At 43.5% G+C, this 20973-nt stretch overlaps 1 protein-coding gene across 1 annotated transcript in view; it reads right to left on the bottom strand.

Moving 5' to 3' along the window:
- The window catches only part of GALNT9 (polypeptide N-acetylgalactosaminyltransferase 9), a 397797-nt gene that overhangs the window by 193212 nt on the left and 183612 nt on the right, over nucleotides 1-20973 (bottom strand). The window contains exon 4 of the mRNA XM_068243439.1: nucleotides 13022-13196. Within this exon, the coding sequence (XP_068099540.1) occupies nucleotides 13022-13196 (175 nt within the window). The remainder of the gene's footprint in view (nucleotides 1-13021; nucleotides 13197-20973) is intronic.

The following is a 20973-nucleotide window of genomic DNA, read 5'->3' as shown; positions in this document are numbered from 1 at the left end:
TGTTCGGCCCAAACCCGAACATCCAGGTGTTCGCCCAACACTAGTTCACAGTACAGGTATGCAGTGGTGGGTTCACAGAAAAGGTATGCAGTGGCAGGTTCACTGAACAGGTATGCAGGTATCCAGTGGGCTCACTGAACAGAACAGGTATGCAGCCAGGAACAAGCTAAGCCTAACTAATCTTTCCCTATGAGAGACAGTCTGCAGCAGCTCGCCCTACTCTCACTAACGCAGGCACACAAGTAATGGCCGCCGCTGCCTGCCTTTTATTAGGGGGGGAGTGGCTCCAGGGGCTAGTGTAGCCTAATTGGCTACACTGGTCCTGCTGACTGTGATGTAGAGGGTCAAAGTTGACCCTCATGGTGCATTATGGGGCAAACCGAACTTCCGCAAAAGTTCGCCTGCGGGACGCGAACACGAACCACTGATGTTCGCATGGAACCGTTCGCAGGCGAACCGTTCGGCCCAACTCTATTGCTGATTGAGTGTTAGTACAATTGGAAATAGGACCCCACACTTGTTTACACGTTGCTGCTGATATCTGTGGTTAACTCCTGGATGTGTCTTATATGCCACAGCCAGACCATTCCTCTTCAATGAGAGTGGCTGCTACATGCGAATGTACACATTATGGTTAGTGGTCTACTTTAAGAATTAAGAAGAGATACTTTCTGTGCCCGGGATAATTTCTGCTTATTGCACCTGTCACTTTCTCAGTAAAAAGGTTCTGTAATATAATACAGGATATGTATTTTGTTACATTCTTGTGATTTATGATTTCAAATGTCCCCTTAGTTCTGACCCCAGGCTATCTTCCAAGTTCCAAGTGCCCATCTGTTGTACCTGCTTCTTACCAAGCTTTGCTTATTATATACTCCTAATTGTCTGCCCCAATATTTGACCTTTAAAGGGATACTGTAGGGGGGTCGGGGGAAAATGAGTTGAACTTACCCGGGGCTTCTAACGGTCCCCGCAGGCATCCTGTGCCCACGCAGCCACTCACCAATGCTCCGGCCCCGCCTCCAGTTCACTTCTAGAATTTCAGACTTTAAAGGGACTCCGAGCACAAAAAAAAAAAGAAAGTTGTACTCACCATGGGCTTTCTCCAGCCCAGTGCTGGTCGGGAGGTCCCACGCCGGCGTCCTGGCTCCTCTCCTTCTCCCCGCTCCGGAATGGCTGGCAGGCCGCAGCCCGGGCGACACTCTCCCGAGTGTCGGGCTTCTTCTTCCGCATATGACGCGGATTACGTCACACGCCGGCCGCCTCGCGTCATCATGGCGGCCGGCGTGAAAGTACTGCGCATGCGCGCTTTGTTCGCGCATGCGCAGTACTTTCACGCCGGCCGCCATGATGACGCGAGGCGGCCGGCGTGTGACGTAATCCGCGTCATATGCGGAAGAAGAAGCCCGACACTCGGGAGAGTGTCGCCCGGGCTGCGGCCTGCCAGCCATTCCGGAGCGGGGAGAAGGAGAGGAGCCAGGACGCCGGCGTGGGACCTCCCGACCAGCACTGGGCTGGAGAAAGCCCATGGTGAGTACAACTTTCTTTTTTTTTTTGTGCTCGGAGTCCCTTTAAGTCTGAAAATCACTGTGCCTGCATTGCTGTGTCCTTGTTCCCGCTGATGTCACCAGGAGCGTACTGCGCAGACACAGACCATACTAGGCCTGCGTAGTACGCTCATGGTGACATCAGCGGGATCGAGGACACGGCAACGCAGGCGCAGTGGTTTTCAGACTTTAAAGTCTGAAATTCCAGAAGTGAACTGGAGGTAGGGCCGGAGCATTGGGGAGTGGCTGCGCAGGCACATGATGTCTGCAGGGGACCATTAGAAGCCCCGGGTAACTTCAACTCATTTTCGCCCGACCCCCTACAGTATCTGCTTACTTTATGCTTGTATCAGGGCTCACATGCCTTCTGGTGCCAGAGTTGCGGGGCTTCATCTTTGAGCATGAACTCTTGTGGTCGCATGTACAGGTCATTCTCAAAAAAGTAGCATATTTTGATAAAGTTCATTATTTTCTGTAATGTACTGATAAACATTAGACTTTCATAGATTTTAGATTCATTACGCACAACTGAAGTAGTTCAAGCCTTTTATTGTTTTAATATTGATGATTTTGGCATACAGCTCATGAAAACCCCAAATTCATATCTCAAAAAATTAGCATATTTCATCCGACAAATAAAAGAAAAGTGTTTTTAAAACAAAAAAAGTCAACCTTCAAATAATTATGTTCAGTTATGCACTCAATACTTGGTCAGAAATCCTTTTGCAGAAATTACTGCTCCAATGCGGCGTGGCATGGATGCAATCAGCCTGTGGCACTGCTCAGGTGTTATGGAGGCCCAGAATGCTTCGATAGCGGCCTTAACCCCCCTGGCGGTATGAAAAATTCCGCCAGGGGGCAGCGCAGCAGTTTTTTTTTTTAAATCATGTAGCGAGCACAGGGCTCGCTACATGATAGCCGCTGCTCAGCGGCATCCCCCCGCACGCTTCGGTCGCCTTCGGCGATCTCCGATCAGGAAATCCTGTTCAAAGAACGGGATTTCCTGGAGGGCTTCCCCGTCGCATGGCGACGAGGCGGGATGACATCACCGACGTCGGGACGTCATTGGGAGTCCCGATCCACCCCTCGGCGCTGCCTGGCACTGATTGGCCAGGCAGAGCACGGGGTCTGGGGGGGGGCGCGCGCCGCAACAGATAGCGGCGATCGGGCGCGGGCCGGCGGTGATCAGTGTGCTGGCGCAGCTAGCAAAGTGCTTGCTGCATCCAGCAAAAAAAAAAAAATTATGTAAATCGGCCCAGCAGGGCCTGAGCGGCACCCTCCGGCGGCTTACCCCGTGTCACACACCGGGTTACCGCTAAGGAGGTTAAGCTCATCCAGAGTGTTGGGTCTTGCGTCTCTCAACTTTCTCTTCACAATATCCCACAGATTCTCTATGGGGTTCAGGTCAGGAAAGTTGGCAGGCCAATTGAGCACAGTAATACCATGGTCAGTAAACCCTTTACCAGTGGTTTTGGCACTGTGAGCAGGTGCCAGGTCGTGCTGAAAAATGAAATCTTCATCTCCATAAAGCTTTTCAGCAGATGGAAGCGTGAAGTGCTCCAAAATCTCCTGATAGCTAGCTGCATTGACCCTGCCCTTGATAAAACACAGTGGACCAACACCAGCAGCTGACATGGCACCCCAGACCATCACTGACTATGGGTACTTGACACTGGACTTCAGGCATTTTAGCATTTCCCTCTCCCCAGTCTTCCTTCAGACTCTGGCACCTTGATTTCCGAATGACATGCAAAAGTTGCTTTCATCCGAAAAAAGTACTTTGGACCACTGAGCAACAGTCCAGTGCTGCTTCTCTGTAGCCCAGGTCAGGCGCTTCTGTCGCTGTTTCTGGTTCAAAAGTGGCTTGACCTGGGGAATTCGGCACCTGTTGCCCATTTCCTGCACACGCCTGTACACGGTGGCTCTGGATGTTTCTACTCCAGACTCAGTCCACTGCTTCCCCAGGTCCCACAAGGTCTGGAATTGGTCCTTGTCCACAATCTTCCTCAGGGTCCGGTCACCTCTTCTCATTGTGCAGCGTTTTCTGCCACACTTTTTCCTTCCCACAGACTTCCTACTGAGGTGCCTTGATACAGCACTCTGGGAACAGCCTATTCGTTCAGAAATTTCTTTCTGTGTCTTACCCTCTTGCTTGAGGGTGTCAATGATGGCCTTCTGGACTGCAGTCAGGTTGGCAGTCTTACCCATGATTGCGGTTTTGAGTAATGAACCAGGATGGGAGTTTTTAAAAGCCACAAGAATCTTTTGCAGGTGTTTAGAGTTAATTTGTTGATTCAGATGATTAGGTTAATAGCTCGTTTAGAGAAGCTTTTCATGATATGCTAATTTTTTGAGATAGGAATTTTGGGTTTTCATGAGCTGTATGCCAAAATCATCAATATTAAAACAATAAAAGGCTTGAACTACTTCAGTTGTGTGTAATGAATCTAAAATATATGAAAGTCTAATGTTTATCAGTACAATGTACAATACAAAAAATAATGAACTTTATCACAATATACCTGTACCTCCGAATGCCTAGGCCAATTTCCACATTTATCCCTTTCTTATTCAGTACACAACGAAACTACTTGTGCATGCCGTGATTGTTTCACATCTTGATTATCGCAACACCTTCCTCTGTGGCCTACCTTCTAGCCATCTGGTCCCACTCTAGTCCATCATGATCTCTGCGCATGACTCATCCACATCTCCTCTCACTTCTCTAATCTAAACCTGCTTTGTCAGTCCTTCCATTGGTTGCCTATTACACAAAGGATACAGTTCAATATCCTAACACTAATATACAAAGCTCTTACTTACACTTGTCTCCAGACACCGCCCTGCATAAAATCTTTGCTCTACTTATAATATTCTCCTGTCTCTTTATCTCAAGTCACCTCTTCTCTTTATTGCAGGAAAGACTTCTCTTGCATGCCTCTCTTTCTCTAGAACTCCATTCTACAATTTGTTCATCACTCACCCACACTTACCATCTGTAGGCACAACCTGAAAACTCTCATCTTTAGGCAAGCTTATATTCTTACCTAAGACACTTTAATTAGCCATTGGCCACCACACTACCAGCTTGTACTTAGCTTTCCCTTACCATTTGTTCAACTTCTTAAGCCTCTACAATGTTTTCTCAAATGGGCACTTCCGCCACACAGCGCTCAAAACTATTTACATACAATCAAATATTCTTATAATCTGACACATCAATCAGTTGCAATTCTAGTTTGGGTAACAACAAGTTTCTTTAAAGGGGCACTACAGCGAAAAACTGTAAAATTTAAAACATGTGCAAACATATACAAATAAGAAGCACATGTTTTCCAGAGTAAAATGAGCCATAAATTACTTTTCTCCTATGTTGCTGTCAATTACAGTAGGTAGTAGAAATCTGACAGAAGTGACAGGTTTTGGACTAGTCCATCTCTTTATAGGGGATTCTCAGGGATATATTTATTTTCAAAAGCACTTAGTGAATGGCAGTTGCTCTGTCCAACTGCCATAAAAAACTGTGTAGGGAGCAGGGAAGCTGGCCAGCAACATTGTTTAAATACTTTTTTGGGAATATCTTTATAAAGAATAAAAGCCTTACTGAGAATCCCCTATGAAGAGATGGACTAGTCCAAAACCTGTCACTTCTGTCAGATTTCTACTGCCTACTGTAAGTGACAGCATTATAGGAGAAAAGTAATTTATGGCTCATTTTACTGTGGAAAAAATGTACTTCTTATTTGTATATGCTTGCACATATTTTAAAATTTACAGTTTTTCGCTGTAGTGCTCCTTTAATCTGCGTGCCACCATGCAGTACTAAAGTTTAATTTTAAGAAAGTATGCACACTATAGGGGCCTAGATGCCAACGCCCCATTCCACTATATGTACTATATGTACACAGAAAAGTCCCAATTTGGATTCCAGCTGTGCTGCAATCATAGGACGAATAATTCCTTTTTAAGATCATATAAAATGCTTGAGCAGCACTGAAATTCAAATGCCACGTTCCGCCACCAACACAAAATGGAGAGTGACTCACCAAAATGGTTGGACCTCTATTGACAATGGTCATATGCACATGAGGGGTATTCACAGGCTCCAACTCACTTAATTGGTATAATCCACGTCTCCAGCAGCCACCATATACAATATCAGCAGTTTCACATCCTCAAACTTCCTCAAAATAATTTGAAAAACCTAACCTAACCTAAAACAATTTATTCAACGTTGCACTCAAAGTATCATAGAAGTAATAGCTGCATAGAGTTTTGCCTGCGGGCTCTCACCCGCTTGGACTACAGGGCTGACCACTAGTTTGTTTGGGTTCCTGCTGGCATCCCTCATGCCCTCCATCCTCTGCCCACTTCTTGGAGTGTGTAAAAGCCATCTGCAGCTCTCTTTCAACTTACTTGTTATTACTGCTTTGTAAACTGGATAATTACTTTCCACCTCCATCTACAATGCATTAGTTAACCTGTTCAACTGTACTGTATATTATCTGTATCCTATTGCTTTGTGTATTCTCTATTCTACAACACCATAGAAGGTGCTGGTGGTATATAAATCCAAAATAATCATAAATCATATATTATCAACCTGCCACCTACCCTGATACACACTAAAGGTAGCCATACACTGGTCGATTTGCCGTCAGATTCGACCAACAGATAGATCCCTCTCTGATCGAATCTGATCAGAGAGGGATCGTATGGCTGCCTTTACTGCAAACAGATTGTGAATCGATTTCAGCATGAAAGCGTTCACAATCTGGGGTGGTGGTGGTGCTGCTGCCGCCGCTCCCTCCCCCCCGCAAACATTACCTGCTCCGCCGGCGCGACTCCCCAGGTTTCTGCTGTCTTCTTCTCTGCTCTGGTCTGGTCTCTGGGTCCGGCATGCTTCACTTCTTCCTGTCTGGGGGAAGTTTAAACAGTAGAGCGCTCTCTACTGTTTAAACTTCCTGCCAAGACAGGAAGAAGTGAAGCATGCCGGACGCAAAGATCAGACCAGAGTGGAGAAGACAGCAGAGACCTGGGGAGTCGCGCCGGCGGAGCAGGTAATGTATTGCAGCTGTATTGCGTTGGTCGTCGGGCACTCGAATGCCGCTAGCGACGCGCTCCCTACCCGCGGGCGATCTACGGTAATTTCCCGCACGGAGCGATCGATGGGATCGATCTATTACAGGACGAAATTGATCGAAATTTAGCGTGTAGCGTGAACTATGTGACAGCAGATTCGATCCCAGTGATCGAATCTGCTGTCGATCGGCGGGGAATCGGCCTAGTGTATGGCCAGCTTAATACCTCCTGTGGTCTCTGTTGCTCGTGGGGCAATTCTTGGGGCTGAAATCGGGTGGCTATTAGGCAGCAAAGTAGTCTGCCACCCACCAGGAGTGTTAGTCCATAATCCTTTTAGGGGAAGACCCATGGCCACTTAGACTCCTATACCTACTGCCAGTACAGGGGTTAACAATGTATCAGAAGACCTGCAACAGTCTGAATGGCACTTTTACTAACCATTGCTGGTGACTTTGAGTATGTTTACCAAATTAACAGATTAGTCTATGTATGTCAATTTTTGCCAGTTCACACTAAGGGGTTGATTCACGAAACTGTACTAATGCATAGCATGGGGGTGCAATGCGTTTAGTGCATAATGTAATGCGTGTGAAGGTTTACGCGCGTTAAGTTTTACGTGCGCGTGCTAACAATGGTTTTCTCGCATTAATGCACACATTTTGCCGCATTACCGTGTGAAGAACTTTGTTAGCTCGCACACGTTAATCTTTATGCACGTAAACCTTCACACGCGTTACATTGCGTTAGCACGGTTTCGTGAACCAACTCCTAAAACTCATATGTCTTTGTGAAGTTTCTTGGCTTTGAGAGTGCATGTGCATTGGGGAACCTTTGACTAAGTATGATCACAATGAAGGTTTATGCCCAGTCATGTCAATACCAATTTGTTTCTCTTGTCACTGAAATCCCATTTCTTTTTTTTTACATTTGTTTAGACTGAATGGACTCCTGAATTCTTTATGGATATGTCTGCCAAGGGTATTCGACACACCAGATGAGCCTTCTTTGCTTTATGAGCTGCAGAAGTGAACTCTGTTTTACACTTAAGCTTGCGCTTTAGTCCTTGCTAACAGCTGTAGCATAATTGGTGTTTATAAAATGTCTGCCAAGTATAGTAGACATGCCAGATGAGTCTTCTTTGCCATATGAGCTGCAATAGCTACTATAGTGGCTTTATTCTGAAGCAGATCCAGTTTCTGATGATTTTGTTCTTCAGTACTGTTGTATTATGGCTGGTAGAACAACCATGGTTGAAGTTAGAGCTTAGTTAAAGTCATGCTATCATGAGATCTGCAGTATTCTGCTTAGATTAGGAATTATCTGGCCTTATCTTAATGACTTTTAGCTCACATTTATGCAAATTAATGCAAAAAAATTGCTTGCACCTAATTTATAAAGATGTGATTGCTTGAGGCACATTGCTACTACTACACTGCACATCTCCACCTTTATCAACCTTTGGGGCCATAGAGAAATGTGTGCGGCTGGTCGCAGGAATGAGTGGTGAACTGTACAGTGTTGATCCATGCAAACTATTGCCGTTTTATAGATAGACCTTTAGAATTTGCAAACAATTTACCATATTCAACATTAGGGAAGGGTAAAAAAAAAAGTAGTGTAATGGTGGTCATAGATGAGTTGATGATGGTCTGACTACACAAACTATCTAAGCACTGCATTACCACATTTACCTTCATTACAACACTCTTTATCATGTTCCTTTCTAGTAATAAATTGTTTGAAATTGATTGGAGCTTTATAGATCATAGAGGCAGCAGTGAATAATTTCTGCCAAAAGAATTAACAGATGTATGGCTACCTTTAATGCAATGTGATAATTACCCAGCTACTTCTAATTCAATAATTATCCATAATTGCAGACAGAGTCTGAGCAGAAAGTTTAGAATCCGGATGATACCATTTGGAGATGTCTAATGTGTGACTCTGAGAATACATCTAGTGAGAGCTGCTGTGCATTCCAGGCACGAAAATGCCTGAACATTTTTCCTCAGGCAAAATAATTGATGACTTTTATTAACTGAGGGTGAAATTTTGTAATTGGAAAAGCACTGGAGAAGCTGTGTTCCACTGAATTAGTGGCATTCGGAAATTGTTAGCAGCTGCCCAAGACAAAATTAAAGCTGTACAATTTTTTAAAAATTTCAGGATCTGATTACAGTTAAAGTGTCTTATTTATCTCTGCCATGTAGTGGGCTTTGGGGAGCTTATGGAGTCTAAATATGATGGAATTTTTTAAAAGTGATTTATTGCATTTTAGTCAATCTGAGACTTAGAAAAAAACATTTGTAAATAACAGATTAAGATTTGGACATTTTATTTTTTTGTATTTCAATGTGTGTTTGGTTATTTTCTAAAATGCATATTAATAAAAAAAATTTAATAATCTTTTTACTGAGTTTTGCAAAATAACAACAATGTTACAATAAAACAAATAAAAGAGTGAAACAACAAATAACAACAACAACAAATAACATTTGTAAAGCGCTTTTCTCCCGTGGGACTCAAAGCGCATAAGCATGGCTCCGACCATCGTGGTACAGGGGAAGAATTTTATAAATCTGGAAATGCCAGGCTAAACAGGTGGCTTTTCAGTCTGGATTTGAATAGCTCCAGGGATGGTGCTGTCTTTACTGGGTGTGGTAGGGAGTTCCAAAGAGTAGGGGCAGCATGACAGAAGGCTCTGTCTCCAGATTTTTTGAGGTGCACTCTGGGAGTGACCAAGTTTATAGAACTTGCTGATCTGAGGTTGTGAGAGGTGTGGTGCAGCTTCAGCAAGTCCTTCATGTATCCAGGGCCCAGATTGTGCAGGGATTTGAATGTCAGCAGTCCAATCTTGAAGAGTATTCTCCATTCTACTGGTAGCCAGTGCAGTGATCGAAGGATCGGTGTAATGTGACAGTGGCGAGGCTGGTTTGTTAGCAATCTGGCAGCAGCATTCTGCACTAATTGCAGGCGACGCAAGTCTTTTTTGGGGAGGCCAGCATAAAGGGCATTGCAGTAGTCCAGCCGTGATGTGATGAAGGCGTGGACTAGGGTTTGAAGATCCTCTGGGGGAATCAGATGTTTAATCTTTGCAATGTTCTTCAGATGAAAGAAGGAAGATTTAACTACAGATGAAATTTGGTTTCTGAAACTCAATTCCCCATCGATTAGTACGCCAAGGCTGCGCACAAGGTTGGAGCTGTTTATGTCTGAATTCCCAATCCTGATTGGTGTTGCTTTAGGATAGAGCTGTTTTGATGGCGAGCACTGGCTTTGGACAAACAGGACCTCAGTTTTGTCAGCATTCAGTTTCAACCAGTTATCATTCATCCATGCCTGAAGCTCAGCTAAGCAAGAGTTTATTTTTGGGGTAGGGTCTGTTCCACCAGGTTTGAAGGACAGGTATAGCTGTGTGTCATCGGCGTAGCAGTGGTACGTCAGGCCATGTCGTTGGATAAGTGTACCGAGTGGCAACATGTAGATTGCAAACAGCAGAGGGGATAGGATTGATCCTTGTGGCACTCCGAATTGTAGAGGTGCAGGTTTGGACATTATAGGTCCTAGGGCTACTCTCTGTGTTCTGTCAGTCAGGAATGATCTGAACCACTGGAGGACTGATCCACTGATGCCACAGTACTCCTGCAGTCTGTTAAGCAGGATTTCATGGTCAACTGTATCAAAAGCAGCTGAGAGATCCAACAGGATTAGGATGGAGCATTCCCCTCTGTCCCTTGCCATGAGCAGATCGTTGCAGACTTGGATGAGGGCTGTTTCACAGCTGTGGTGTTTCTTAAAGCCAGATTGTAGAGGGTCCAGGATGTTGTTTACTGACAGCCTGGTTTCAAGTTGCAGATAGACAGCCTTTTCAATAACTTTACCTAAGAAGGGGAGGTTGGAGACAGGTCTGTAGCTGCTCATAGCATCTGGATCCATGGAAGGTTTTTTGAGAAGGGGCTTGATGATTCCTTCTTTTAGAGAGGTAGGAAACCTCCCTGCTTGCAGAGAGCAATTTACTATTTTGTGAAATGCTGGACCAAGCAGGTCAGGGCATTTCAGCATATGTTTAGTTGGTCCAGGGTCCAGGTCGCAGGTTGTCTGGTGGAGACGACAGAGGGTGTCTGAGATCTCTTCCTCACTAATACTTTTGAAATCAGTCCAGGGTGTTAGGTTGTTTTTGCAGCTATTTCCATTAGTTGCATGAGTCTTGGGTGCTGTGGACTGAATGAGAGACCGAATAGAAGATACTTTGTCAGCAAAGTAGCAGGCAAATTTCTCACATAGCTCCTTTGAGGGAGTTATAGTGGGTTTTAGACAGGATGGATTACATAGTCTATCAACTGTGCGGAATAGTTGGGCTGGTCTGTTGGCGGCCTTTGCGATCTCCTGTGATAGGTAGGAGGATTTTTTCTTGGTGATCGCATTTTGGTAGCTTTCCCGGTGAGAGACAAGGGTGTGTTTATCTTTTGAATTCTGAGATTTTCGCCACTTCCTTTCTAGTCTGCGCACTTCTTTCTTTAGGTCCTTTAGTGAGCTGTCAAACCACCGTGCATGGTGAAGTGGTGTAGATCGTTTGATGCGAACTGGAGCGAGGGCGTCATAGGCAGATGACACTGCATGGTTGTAAATCAGGACCATGGAGTCTGGGTCTGCGCAATGATTGGTTAATGCGTCGAAGTTGAGGATATTCTGAACGTGCTGGGGTGAGACATCTTTCAGTGAACGGTATTTTATGAGTTCTTTCCCTCTGTGTTTTATCGCTGGTGCTGTCAGAGAGAAGTGGATGGTGTGGTGGTCTGACCATACCACTGGGTTTATATCCATGTGTGATATTAAAAGTCCGGAATGAAATATAAGATCCAGGGTGTGCCCTTTCGTATGGGTGGGGAGGTTGATAGCCTGAGAGAAACCCAGTTCATTCATTATGAGAAGTAGTTCACTTCCTAGCTGGGTGTCGTGATCATCCACCCATGCATTGAAGTCTCCCAGGATGATCCATCTAGGGTGTTCCACTGTTACGCAGGATAAGAGTTCAGATATTTCCTTAAGAAAGGCTGGACCATTTTTTGGGGGGCGGTATATGAGCAATATGTTGATGTTTACTTCTGCTGACAGTTGAGCTGCAATACATTCAAAGGTTTCAGTGGGGCCTAAGGGCAGGGGCCTTATGTTCAAGGAGGATCTGAAGCATATGGCAACCCCCCCACCCTTGCCGACTTGTCTCTCACAGTGCAAACAAACACTGCCTAAAATAAACAGACAAGTAGGCAGTGGGGATGTTCATTCAAATTCAGCAGAAATACAATTTCCACACTTCCGATCGGAACTTCCAATCTTGCACAGCAGACAGTGGAAAAGTCTTTATTCCACATATAGTGGCTGAATAAATTCACTGCTCTGTGTTCTGTGTTTGGTTAGCCAGATCAAAGTGTTGAATTTGATCTTATCAGCAGCTGTGCATCAGAGCTGTGAGCTCTACTTTGGCTCTCTGCTCACACAGAAACACTGAGGCAATTCCCTTTCTGTACTTCTCAGGAACGTAAAAACCAAGTTATGGTTTCCATAAATTGTAACAACGATTTTTCCCCCTGAAGGTTATTATGCTGTGGTTAATCTTTTAAAGCAGAAAGAAAGTTCTGAGTTTAGTTACACTTTAACTTTATTGCTTGAGCGCTAACATTTCCAATACTGAATTTATGTATCTCTTGTCTCCACACAGACACTTCCAGACATGGAAGTTGGAGAGGGCAGATTCCAACAAGTGGCTTGTCGGCCTTGTGCCTCTCCATTCAGTCACCATATTTACAATTCTAAAGATTCTGCACGTTCTATAGAAAAAGATTAAGTGCATTATAAATACATTTATCATTCAAGTTTTTCTTTTGCTGCATTGTGTCTTTGTTTGAGCTGCAACTCTAATGGGCCTGAGGATGAAGAAAGATGGGTTGTTACTAGTTTCCAGTATGGATCTGTCCTTGTACAACTGACATATCTTTCATCACATACAAAAACACAAGCTTTTGTTCTGCATGAACCAGGGCTACTCTTCTTGCAATGCAACAATCCACTTAAAATTGTGGAAAAATAAACGTAATGAATGCCAAAGTCTAGTTATGACCTTGTTCTTTGTATTTTCCTGAATACACACGTAATGTAATGTAATACACAAGCTTGTTGTGTTATTATAATTAGAAGGCAACGTTTGATGAAAAAGCAGCTGATAGCCCTGCACTTGCCTTGCTTGCCCGTGAAAACATACACAGGCCTGATTATGGTTTTGGCCCATTATGTGCTGAACAAAATTCCTGGCATTAATTAAAACAATCTGTCAAGCCATGAATAAATTAAACATATTGATTGGAAGGTCTGTATTGTGATATTCTCACTCTTACCATCCAGTGTTGAATTCCACATGAGCATCAAAGAAGCCAACGATTGGCGCGCTGGCTGCCTTCCATCCTTGTATTCGCGCTCGGATAAGTCCTTCTCTTCTTGTATTACGGACTATTTTCACAAGGCCTGGGTATCTCTTATTCACATATTGATCCAAGTTAAATTTCAGTTCCACTGTGAAATGAAATAAAAAAAAAGTTTCCATGATGGAGTCTAAATTTATGCATATAATAGTTTTTTCTTTAAACACATTTACTTTTATTTCCTGTATTTTTAGCATTTGTATGTTGTGTCACTGTGTTAGGGCTCTTTCACATCAGACAACGCGAACAGGAGCCATTCTCCTGCACACGTTGTCTGCCTGCAGCGTGTCGTCGGGTATCTGCGGTGCGACGCAATCAGCGGCGGTAGCTGGTAATTAAACCCGACGGAAAACGCCGGCTCGCGGGTGCGTTGGAGGAAAAACTGCGCCCGGGTGCGTCGGAACCGCAACGCACCGAAACGCAGCGTCGAGTGTGAAAGGTAAAATGAAAGTCTATGGACTTTCATCTTACCTTGGTTAACGCAAACGGCTTCCGTTTGCGTTAACGCAGAAAGTCTGCCCTAATGTGAAAGAGCCCTTAGAGTTAGGTCGGAAATACAGTTTGAAATGACGTTGTTTACTGGTGGTAAAGTTTATGTCGGTTATCTTTAGTTTCTAGGCAGGAGTGAAGCCAACAATCAGGCACCATTCATCTTGGCAAGTTGCAAGAAAATGTTCCCTATAATATTTTCATATTTTTATTCTACTTCTTTTCCCACATTATATCTTGTTGTTACAGCATTTTAAAATTGGTAATTGTGCATCAATGATTAACCCGAGAGAAAATTGGAATAAACTGTATAGGCATTGAGGTTATCATGATGCTCTGTAACATTTATATCTGCTCTCTTGTCTGTGTACTACCTGTATTGAACCCTACTTTGGAGCCTGGTGGTACAGAACAAGTAATTGGGAATGTCCCCAGTTTATAATTTGTCTTAGAACTCTGTTTCAATCTAATTACGTTCTCTTTGCATTGGAAGCACCATACCTTTCAGTTGAGGCTGGTTTGAGAAATATGTGAATAATATAATGGCATGAGAAAAATGTAAAAGCTACACTAGATGAACTAGGATAATTTCTGGAAAACGTAGTTGTTATAGATTGATGACTTTTCAGACACCAGAGTGACTGGATTAGGTGCTGGTCAATGACAAGACCTTTGGCATAGACCAGAGTTCGAGTCCTGACTGGAGCCAGTGCTTTGAGGTCTTTCACATTACATGACAGAGCCGAATTCCGGCAAATGTCATGATCTATGGTGTGGGCGTCGGGATTTTGCGGTGCGGCACTAATTAGCGGCAGAAGTTATAATTCACCCAACAGGAAAACGCCTGTGTGCGACAATTAAAAGCTCCCGGGTGTGTCGTACCGCAATGTGCCAAAACGCGTGGACTTTCATTTTACCTTGGTTAACGCAAAGTAGTGACTTTGTGTCAAAATACCAGAAATCAGCTCTGGTGTGACAGAGCCCTTAATCAACAAGGAGTATTTTAGCAAGACTTCCTAATGATCCAGGGTGGCCTACTGAGTGCACCCTAAGTGCTTTACAAAGGATAACATTTACCTTAATGCAGTGGGAAGGATGATTAAGATTAGTGAAAAATGGTTAACAACATGTTCAAAAACTTTATTTTTAATATTTGTAACGATTATAAGCAGAAGCATGACATCATAATGTTTACATTTTTATACTATGCTATTTTATATTTTTATATTTTTATACTATGTTGATGATAACTGACAACACTTATGACGATTTTTAGACCATTATACTGTTTATTTATCAAAAAAAAAACCTAAATATTTTTTTACACTAAAAATGTGAAATGTAATTTTCTTCAACACAAAAGCTTCATTATAAAGAAACAACGGAATTTTTGTCTGTGTCACTGTTACATTCCGGTTTGCTCACAGTATACCTTTAGGTGATAAAAAATATTTAACTTAATGAGAGTTGCTGATACTAAGAGTCCTATTCAGTGGGCTGACCTTCAGTTAACCCGGGCCACACAGTTGTGACCATTTTCTTAATGATTGATAGATTATATAAGCTTGACTAGCCAATAGAGCTGGTCAATGAGATGCAAAGCATTATTGTTGTTTGCAATAATACATCTTTGCATCATTATTCTTTGCAAGTGAGGTGAACTGTGAAATAGAAAGCCATAGTTGCTTAATAAATTGGTCCCTTTGAGGTATGAGTAGCCTGCTATTGTATGATAACCCTTATATAATATAGCAATATAATTGTACTCAATGGACTGAGCAGCAAGGTCTAAAATTTGAGTTGTAAATATTTGTTGAGCTGTACCTGGGTTAATGATGACTGTATATAAATAAATAGTATGATTTCCTGAACATATACATATATTCACATACAGCTGTGGTTAAGATGCACGGCCCTACTTCATTGATTGTTCCGACTCCCAACCACATTCAGTCCAATAGAATCAATAAGGATTGGTTATTTATAACACAGTGGAAGGCTCTTTGCATCTCTGAATTTGCTGCTTGCAATACGCTATATTGACGGTAGTGTAATACATTTTTTTAATCGGAATGAAAATAGCAAAGAAGCACCTTCCAGTGGCCACTTACAGTGTAGCTCCCGATTAATTCACTCCATCCACCTAACATGTTTCACTATTTAACTCAACTTACCAAGTATATTGTTTAAAAAAAAAAATAAAAAAAGGTAATAACAATAATACCTTCAGGTTATAGTGACAATAATATATTTATATATCACAGGTTATCAGTAGTAAGAAAAAGGTATAAAGTAGTTTGATGTGCGTTACAAAAAGCAAACAAACAGCGATAAGAAAAACAGCTATGCCTTAGAGAACCAAATCTAGGTAACATAAAATTATTTGGAACATCAAATTTAGGACACAGAATTAAGAGAAAGGCTGGATGCTTGTGACTGTCTCCATGGTAATCATATGTTGTAAAACTTTGCAACAGTACCACAGTGTTCATAAATGAATTTGCGATATGGTAAAACAGAAATGACATTACACACCCAATCTGGCAGATGCCAGACCCCGAATTACATCTCCCTCCGAGTCGCGACAACTCGGAGGAGGTATAGTATTTAAAGCCGCCTCTGAGTTTAGAGGCAGTGGGGAATGCCATCATTCGGCTCTCCCCGCGCCAAACTGAGCGGCACCGAAATAATATGTACCCCCAAAATCCATCATGTCAGGATTTGAAGTGAAATTAGCAATTTCCTGTTTTAAAAAAAGGTTATTTTAAACTTTTTTTAGTACAGGGTTTTTAGTTTCCTGTATGTACAATACAAAAAATGTTTTATGGCTTTTTATATTTCTTAATAATAATAATAATAATAATAATTGTATGTTCTTAATAACTTAAATAGAACCCATAGTGAGAGATATGGAGGCTGCCACATGTATTTCCTTTTCAACAATGCACATTGCCTGGCTGTCCTGCTGTTCTATTGCCTACTACAATCCGACAAGATTAGCTGCATGCTTGTTTCAGGTGTGTGAGTTGGACTTTTCTGACCAGAAAGATTAGCAGGACTCGTCTTTGGTATTGTTTTGAAGGAAATAATTATGGCAGCCTCCATGGGTTCCTTTTAAAAGGTACCTGAGCACCTCATGGGCTCTATTGCAAAAAATAAAAAGCTATGGCTTAGCTTCTTTTACAAATATGATTTCACACATACCCTACATTTACACATTTACAGCTCTATTCAGTAAAACTTATTCTCTTGTGGTGTTGGCTTTCTGTGACAACAGAACTAACTGGCTGTTTGACCCTCCTTTGGCCCTTTGTAAAAAAATATATTGTGAGAAAGCTCACAAAGGCAGATATAACCCTGTACTTTGTCTGGTAAGCCAGTAGCCATCCAGTAAAAGGAAAATGGCAGCAGCTCCTGTGAAACATAAACATTCTCTTCACATTCTTTGTTAAGAAAGGTGAGATGTCACTGGGCATAAAATTACCGGTACATTATTTTGGTATGCTGTGTGGGACAAACCAAGTTAAGGATCTTTTAGTTGAAGTTTGCTTTAACTGGGTTCTCTGTAGTGATGAAATGTTCTAGCCTACTTTTAAGAAACAATTTAAATCTCATTGGCTACTTTAACAATAATTTCTTTATTCGTCTTCCATTGTAAAATTAAGTTGTTACTAATATCCTAATATTATTTAAGGATGCCAAAACACATGAATGACAGACACCTGGAGCAGTTATTTTCAGCTGGATCAGGCAATGATCCTTGGCAAACATCACCAGCAGAGTTGTACCGAGTAGTGATGGTTGAATATAGCAATTTTCACTTCAATTTAAACTTCAAGAAAGTGTTTGAATGTTCACAAAAATCAAAACATTCATAAAAATGTGAGGGAATAAGGAATCACATTTTTATAAACTGTATGGAACTCAATGGGTCTCAGAAAACATGTTTAGGTAAAATTCAATTACAATGTTATGGCAAAATTAGTAAGATGAAAAAATAAAACATGTCGTAATACATTTTTTATAACGATAAAAATTATATTTATAAATACATAAATTATTTTACACAATTGTAATGAGCTTATCATTATCAAAAGGTTGCCAGTGAAGTCCTTTGTCAGTTCAGAAATAGTGTAACTAATATCACACAAAGTGCAAGAAATGAAGCTCTACCAAATTACAATGTGGATTGTTGAGACCATAAGGACTGTTGCCCTTAGTGTCAGTATGGTATAGATAGGGCTGCCAGGTTTTTGGGAATATCTCTAATGTATCATTAACAATAGCTATGAGGTGTTCGGAAATAGTGTTGGGCGAACAGTGTTCGCCACTGTTCGGGTTCTGCAGAACATCACCCTGTTCGGGTGATGTTCGAGTTCGGCCGAACACCATCAGGTGTTCGGCCAAACCGTTCGGCCACATGGCCGAACTAAGAGCGCATGGCCGAACGTTCCCCGAACGTTCGGCTAGTGCTGTGATTGGCCGAACGGGTCACGTGGTTCGGACCCGAACGCGCTCTGATTGGCCTAACGGTCACGTGGTTCGGGTAAATAAATACCCGAACCACGTCATATCTCCGCCATTTGTCTGTGGGTTTAGCTTTGGGTAGGCAGGCAGGGTAGTTCGCTCTCCAGCCACGCTAGCCAGGGTCCCCCCCAGTCATTGTGTGTCGCTGCTGGGAACAGTAGTACACCGCTCGCTCAGCCACACTATATATAGCATTGTTTACTGCCACTGTGTACCTCGCTCAGCCACACTATATATAGCATTGTGTTTACTGCCACTCGGTGTACACGGCTCAGCCAGACTATATAGCATTGTGTGTACTGCCACTGTTTACCTCGCTCAGCCACGCTATATATAGCATTGTGTTTACTGCCACTCTGTGTACACCGCTCAACCAGACTATATAGCATTGTGTGTACTGCCACTGTGTACCTCGCTCAGCCACGCTATATATAGCATTGTGTTTACTGCCACTCTGTGTACACCGCTCAGCCAGACTATATAGCATTGTGTGTACTGCCACTCTGTGTACACGGCTCAGCCAGACTATATAGCATTGTGTGTACTGCCACTCTGTGTACACCGCTCAGCCAGACTATATAGCATTGTTTACTGCCACTCTGTGTACACGGCTCAGCCAGACTATATAGCATTGTGTGTACTGCCACTCTGTGTACACCGCTCAGCCAGACTATATAGCATTGTGTGTACTGCCACTCTGTGTACACCGCTCAGCCAGACTATATAGCATTGTGTGTACTGCCACTCTGTGTACACCGCTCAGCCAGACTATATAGCATTGTGTGTACTGCCACTCTGTGTACACGGCTCAGCCAGACTATATAGCATTGTGTGTACTGCCACTCTGTGTACACCGCTCAGCCAGACTATATAGCATTGTGTGTACTGCCACTCTGTGTACACCGCTCAGCCAGACTATATAGCATTGTTTACTGCCACTCTGTGTACATCGCTCAGCCAGACTATATAGCATTGTTTACTGCCACTCTGTGTACACCGCTCAGCCAGACTATATAGCATTGTTTACTGCCACTCTGTGTACACCGCTCAGCCACACTATATAGCATTGTGTGTACTGCCACTCTGTGTACACCGCTCAGCCACACTATATAGCATTGTTTACTGCCACTCTGTGTACACAGCTCAGCCACACTATATAGCATTGTGTGTACTGCCACTCTGTGTACACGGCTCAGCCAGACTATATAGCATTGTGTGTACTGCCACTCTGTGTACACCGCTCAGCCAGACTATATAGCATTGTGTGTACTGCCACTCTGTGTACACCGCTCAGCCAGACTATATAGCATTGTTTACTGCCACTCTGTGTACAACGCTCAGCCACACTATATAGCATTGTTTACTGCCACTCTGTGTACACCGCTCAGCCAGACTATATAGCATTGTTTACTGCCACTCTGTGTACACCGCTCAGCCAGACTATATAGCATTGTGTGTACTGCCACTCTGTGTACACCGCTCAGCCACACTATATAGCATTGTTTACTGCCACTCTGTGTACACGGCTCAGCCACACTATATAGCATTGTGTGTACTGCCACTCTGTGTACACGACTCAGCCAGATTATATAGCATTGTGTGTACTGCCACTCTGTGTACACTGCTCAGCCAGACTATATAGCATTGTTTACTGCCACTCTGTGTACACCGCTCAGCCAGACTATATAGCATTGTTTACTGCCACTCTGTGTACACCGCTCAGCCAGACTATATAGCATTGTGTGTACTGCCACTCTGTGTACACCGCTCAGCCAGACTATATAGCATTGCGTACTCTGCCAGTCAGTGTGTATATTGCTGGGATCAGTAATACTCCACTCACCGCCAACCACTATATGAGCTCACCATGAGTTCCTCAGAGACCTCCGCTGTGAGCAGCACTCCCAACAACAGCAACAGCCAACACCCCACGCAAGCTATAACATCCACCCCAGCAGCCAGTGGTCAGCAGCAGCCCTCCCCGGAGGAGAACGTTGTGTCCATCGGTCCGTCGCCAGAGCGATTAATGAGGGCTGCCATTGAGGAGATGATGGGCCTGATGTGGAGGAGGAGGTCTGGCTCAGGCCAGCATCCCAAGTTAATGTTGAGGACGATGAGGGGTCTGTGTCTGGGGATGTTGGGGTGACAGAGGTGGTGGGTGGGTCAGACTCAGGAGAAGAGTTGTATGATGAGGATGATGATTGGGACCATCTGTGTGTGCCTCAGAGTCCGACCCCGGAAAACATGTTGTATCGTGTGTTTAGGTACTAAAATCTGCGTTCCCACTTCCCAGTACTGCCCGCAGTGCCCGGGTCCACGGATCCATATAATTTTTTGGGCAGCACTATCAAACTGTGGTACTATGAGTGAGTTGCCATGGTCCTTCTGTCCTGCCTGTCACACTCACCGTCTGTCTGCAGATGGATTGTTCAACACAGCTACGCCATCTGACATGTAGTTCTGGACCTTGACCATCTTCTCCAGGCGATTGGTGTTGGAGGACGTGGAACTGCCCGATTGCTGTTCTGTGGGCTGCTGCATGGGTGTCAGAAAATGTTCCCACTCCAAGGACACTGCCAATACCATTCCCTTTTCGGCACTAGCAGCAGCTTGTGTTCTTTGCTGCCCTCCTGGTCCTCCTGGGTTTGCTGAAGTCAGTCTGTCGGCGTACAACTGGCTAGAGAAGAAGGAGGATGTCAATCTCCTCTCTAAAGTCTCCATCCTCAAGGGCCTGCTGTAATTGTTCCATTTTTGACCTGTCTAACACTTTCTTCAATCAGTTTTTTAACATTGTGTTTGTATAAACTGGGTATAAACCCAGTAATTGGTGTTGTCCAGATTCCAGAATAATG

The sequence above is a fragment of the Hyperolius riggenbachi genome, chromosome 1 (assembly GCF_040937935.1).
Source record: "Hyperolius riggenbachi isolate aHypRig1 chromosome 1, aHypRig1.pri, whole genome shotgun sequence".
Lineage (NCBI taxonomy): Eukaryota > Metazoa > Chordata > Amphibia > Anura > Hyperoliidae > Hyperolius > Hyperolius riggenbachi.
Note: the sequence above shows the minus strand (reverse complement) of the source record. Positions and strands in the feature narration are given on the sequence as shown.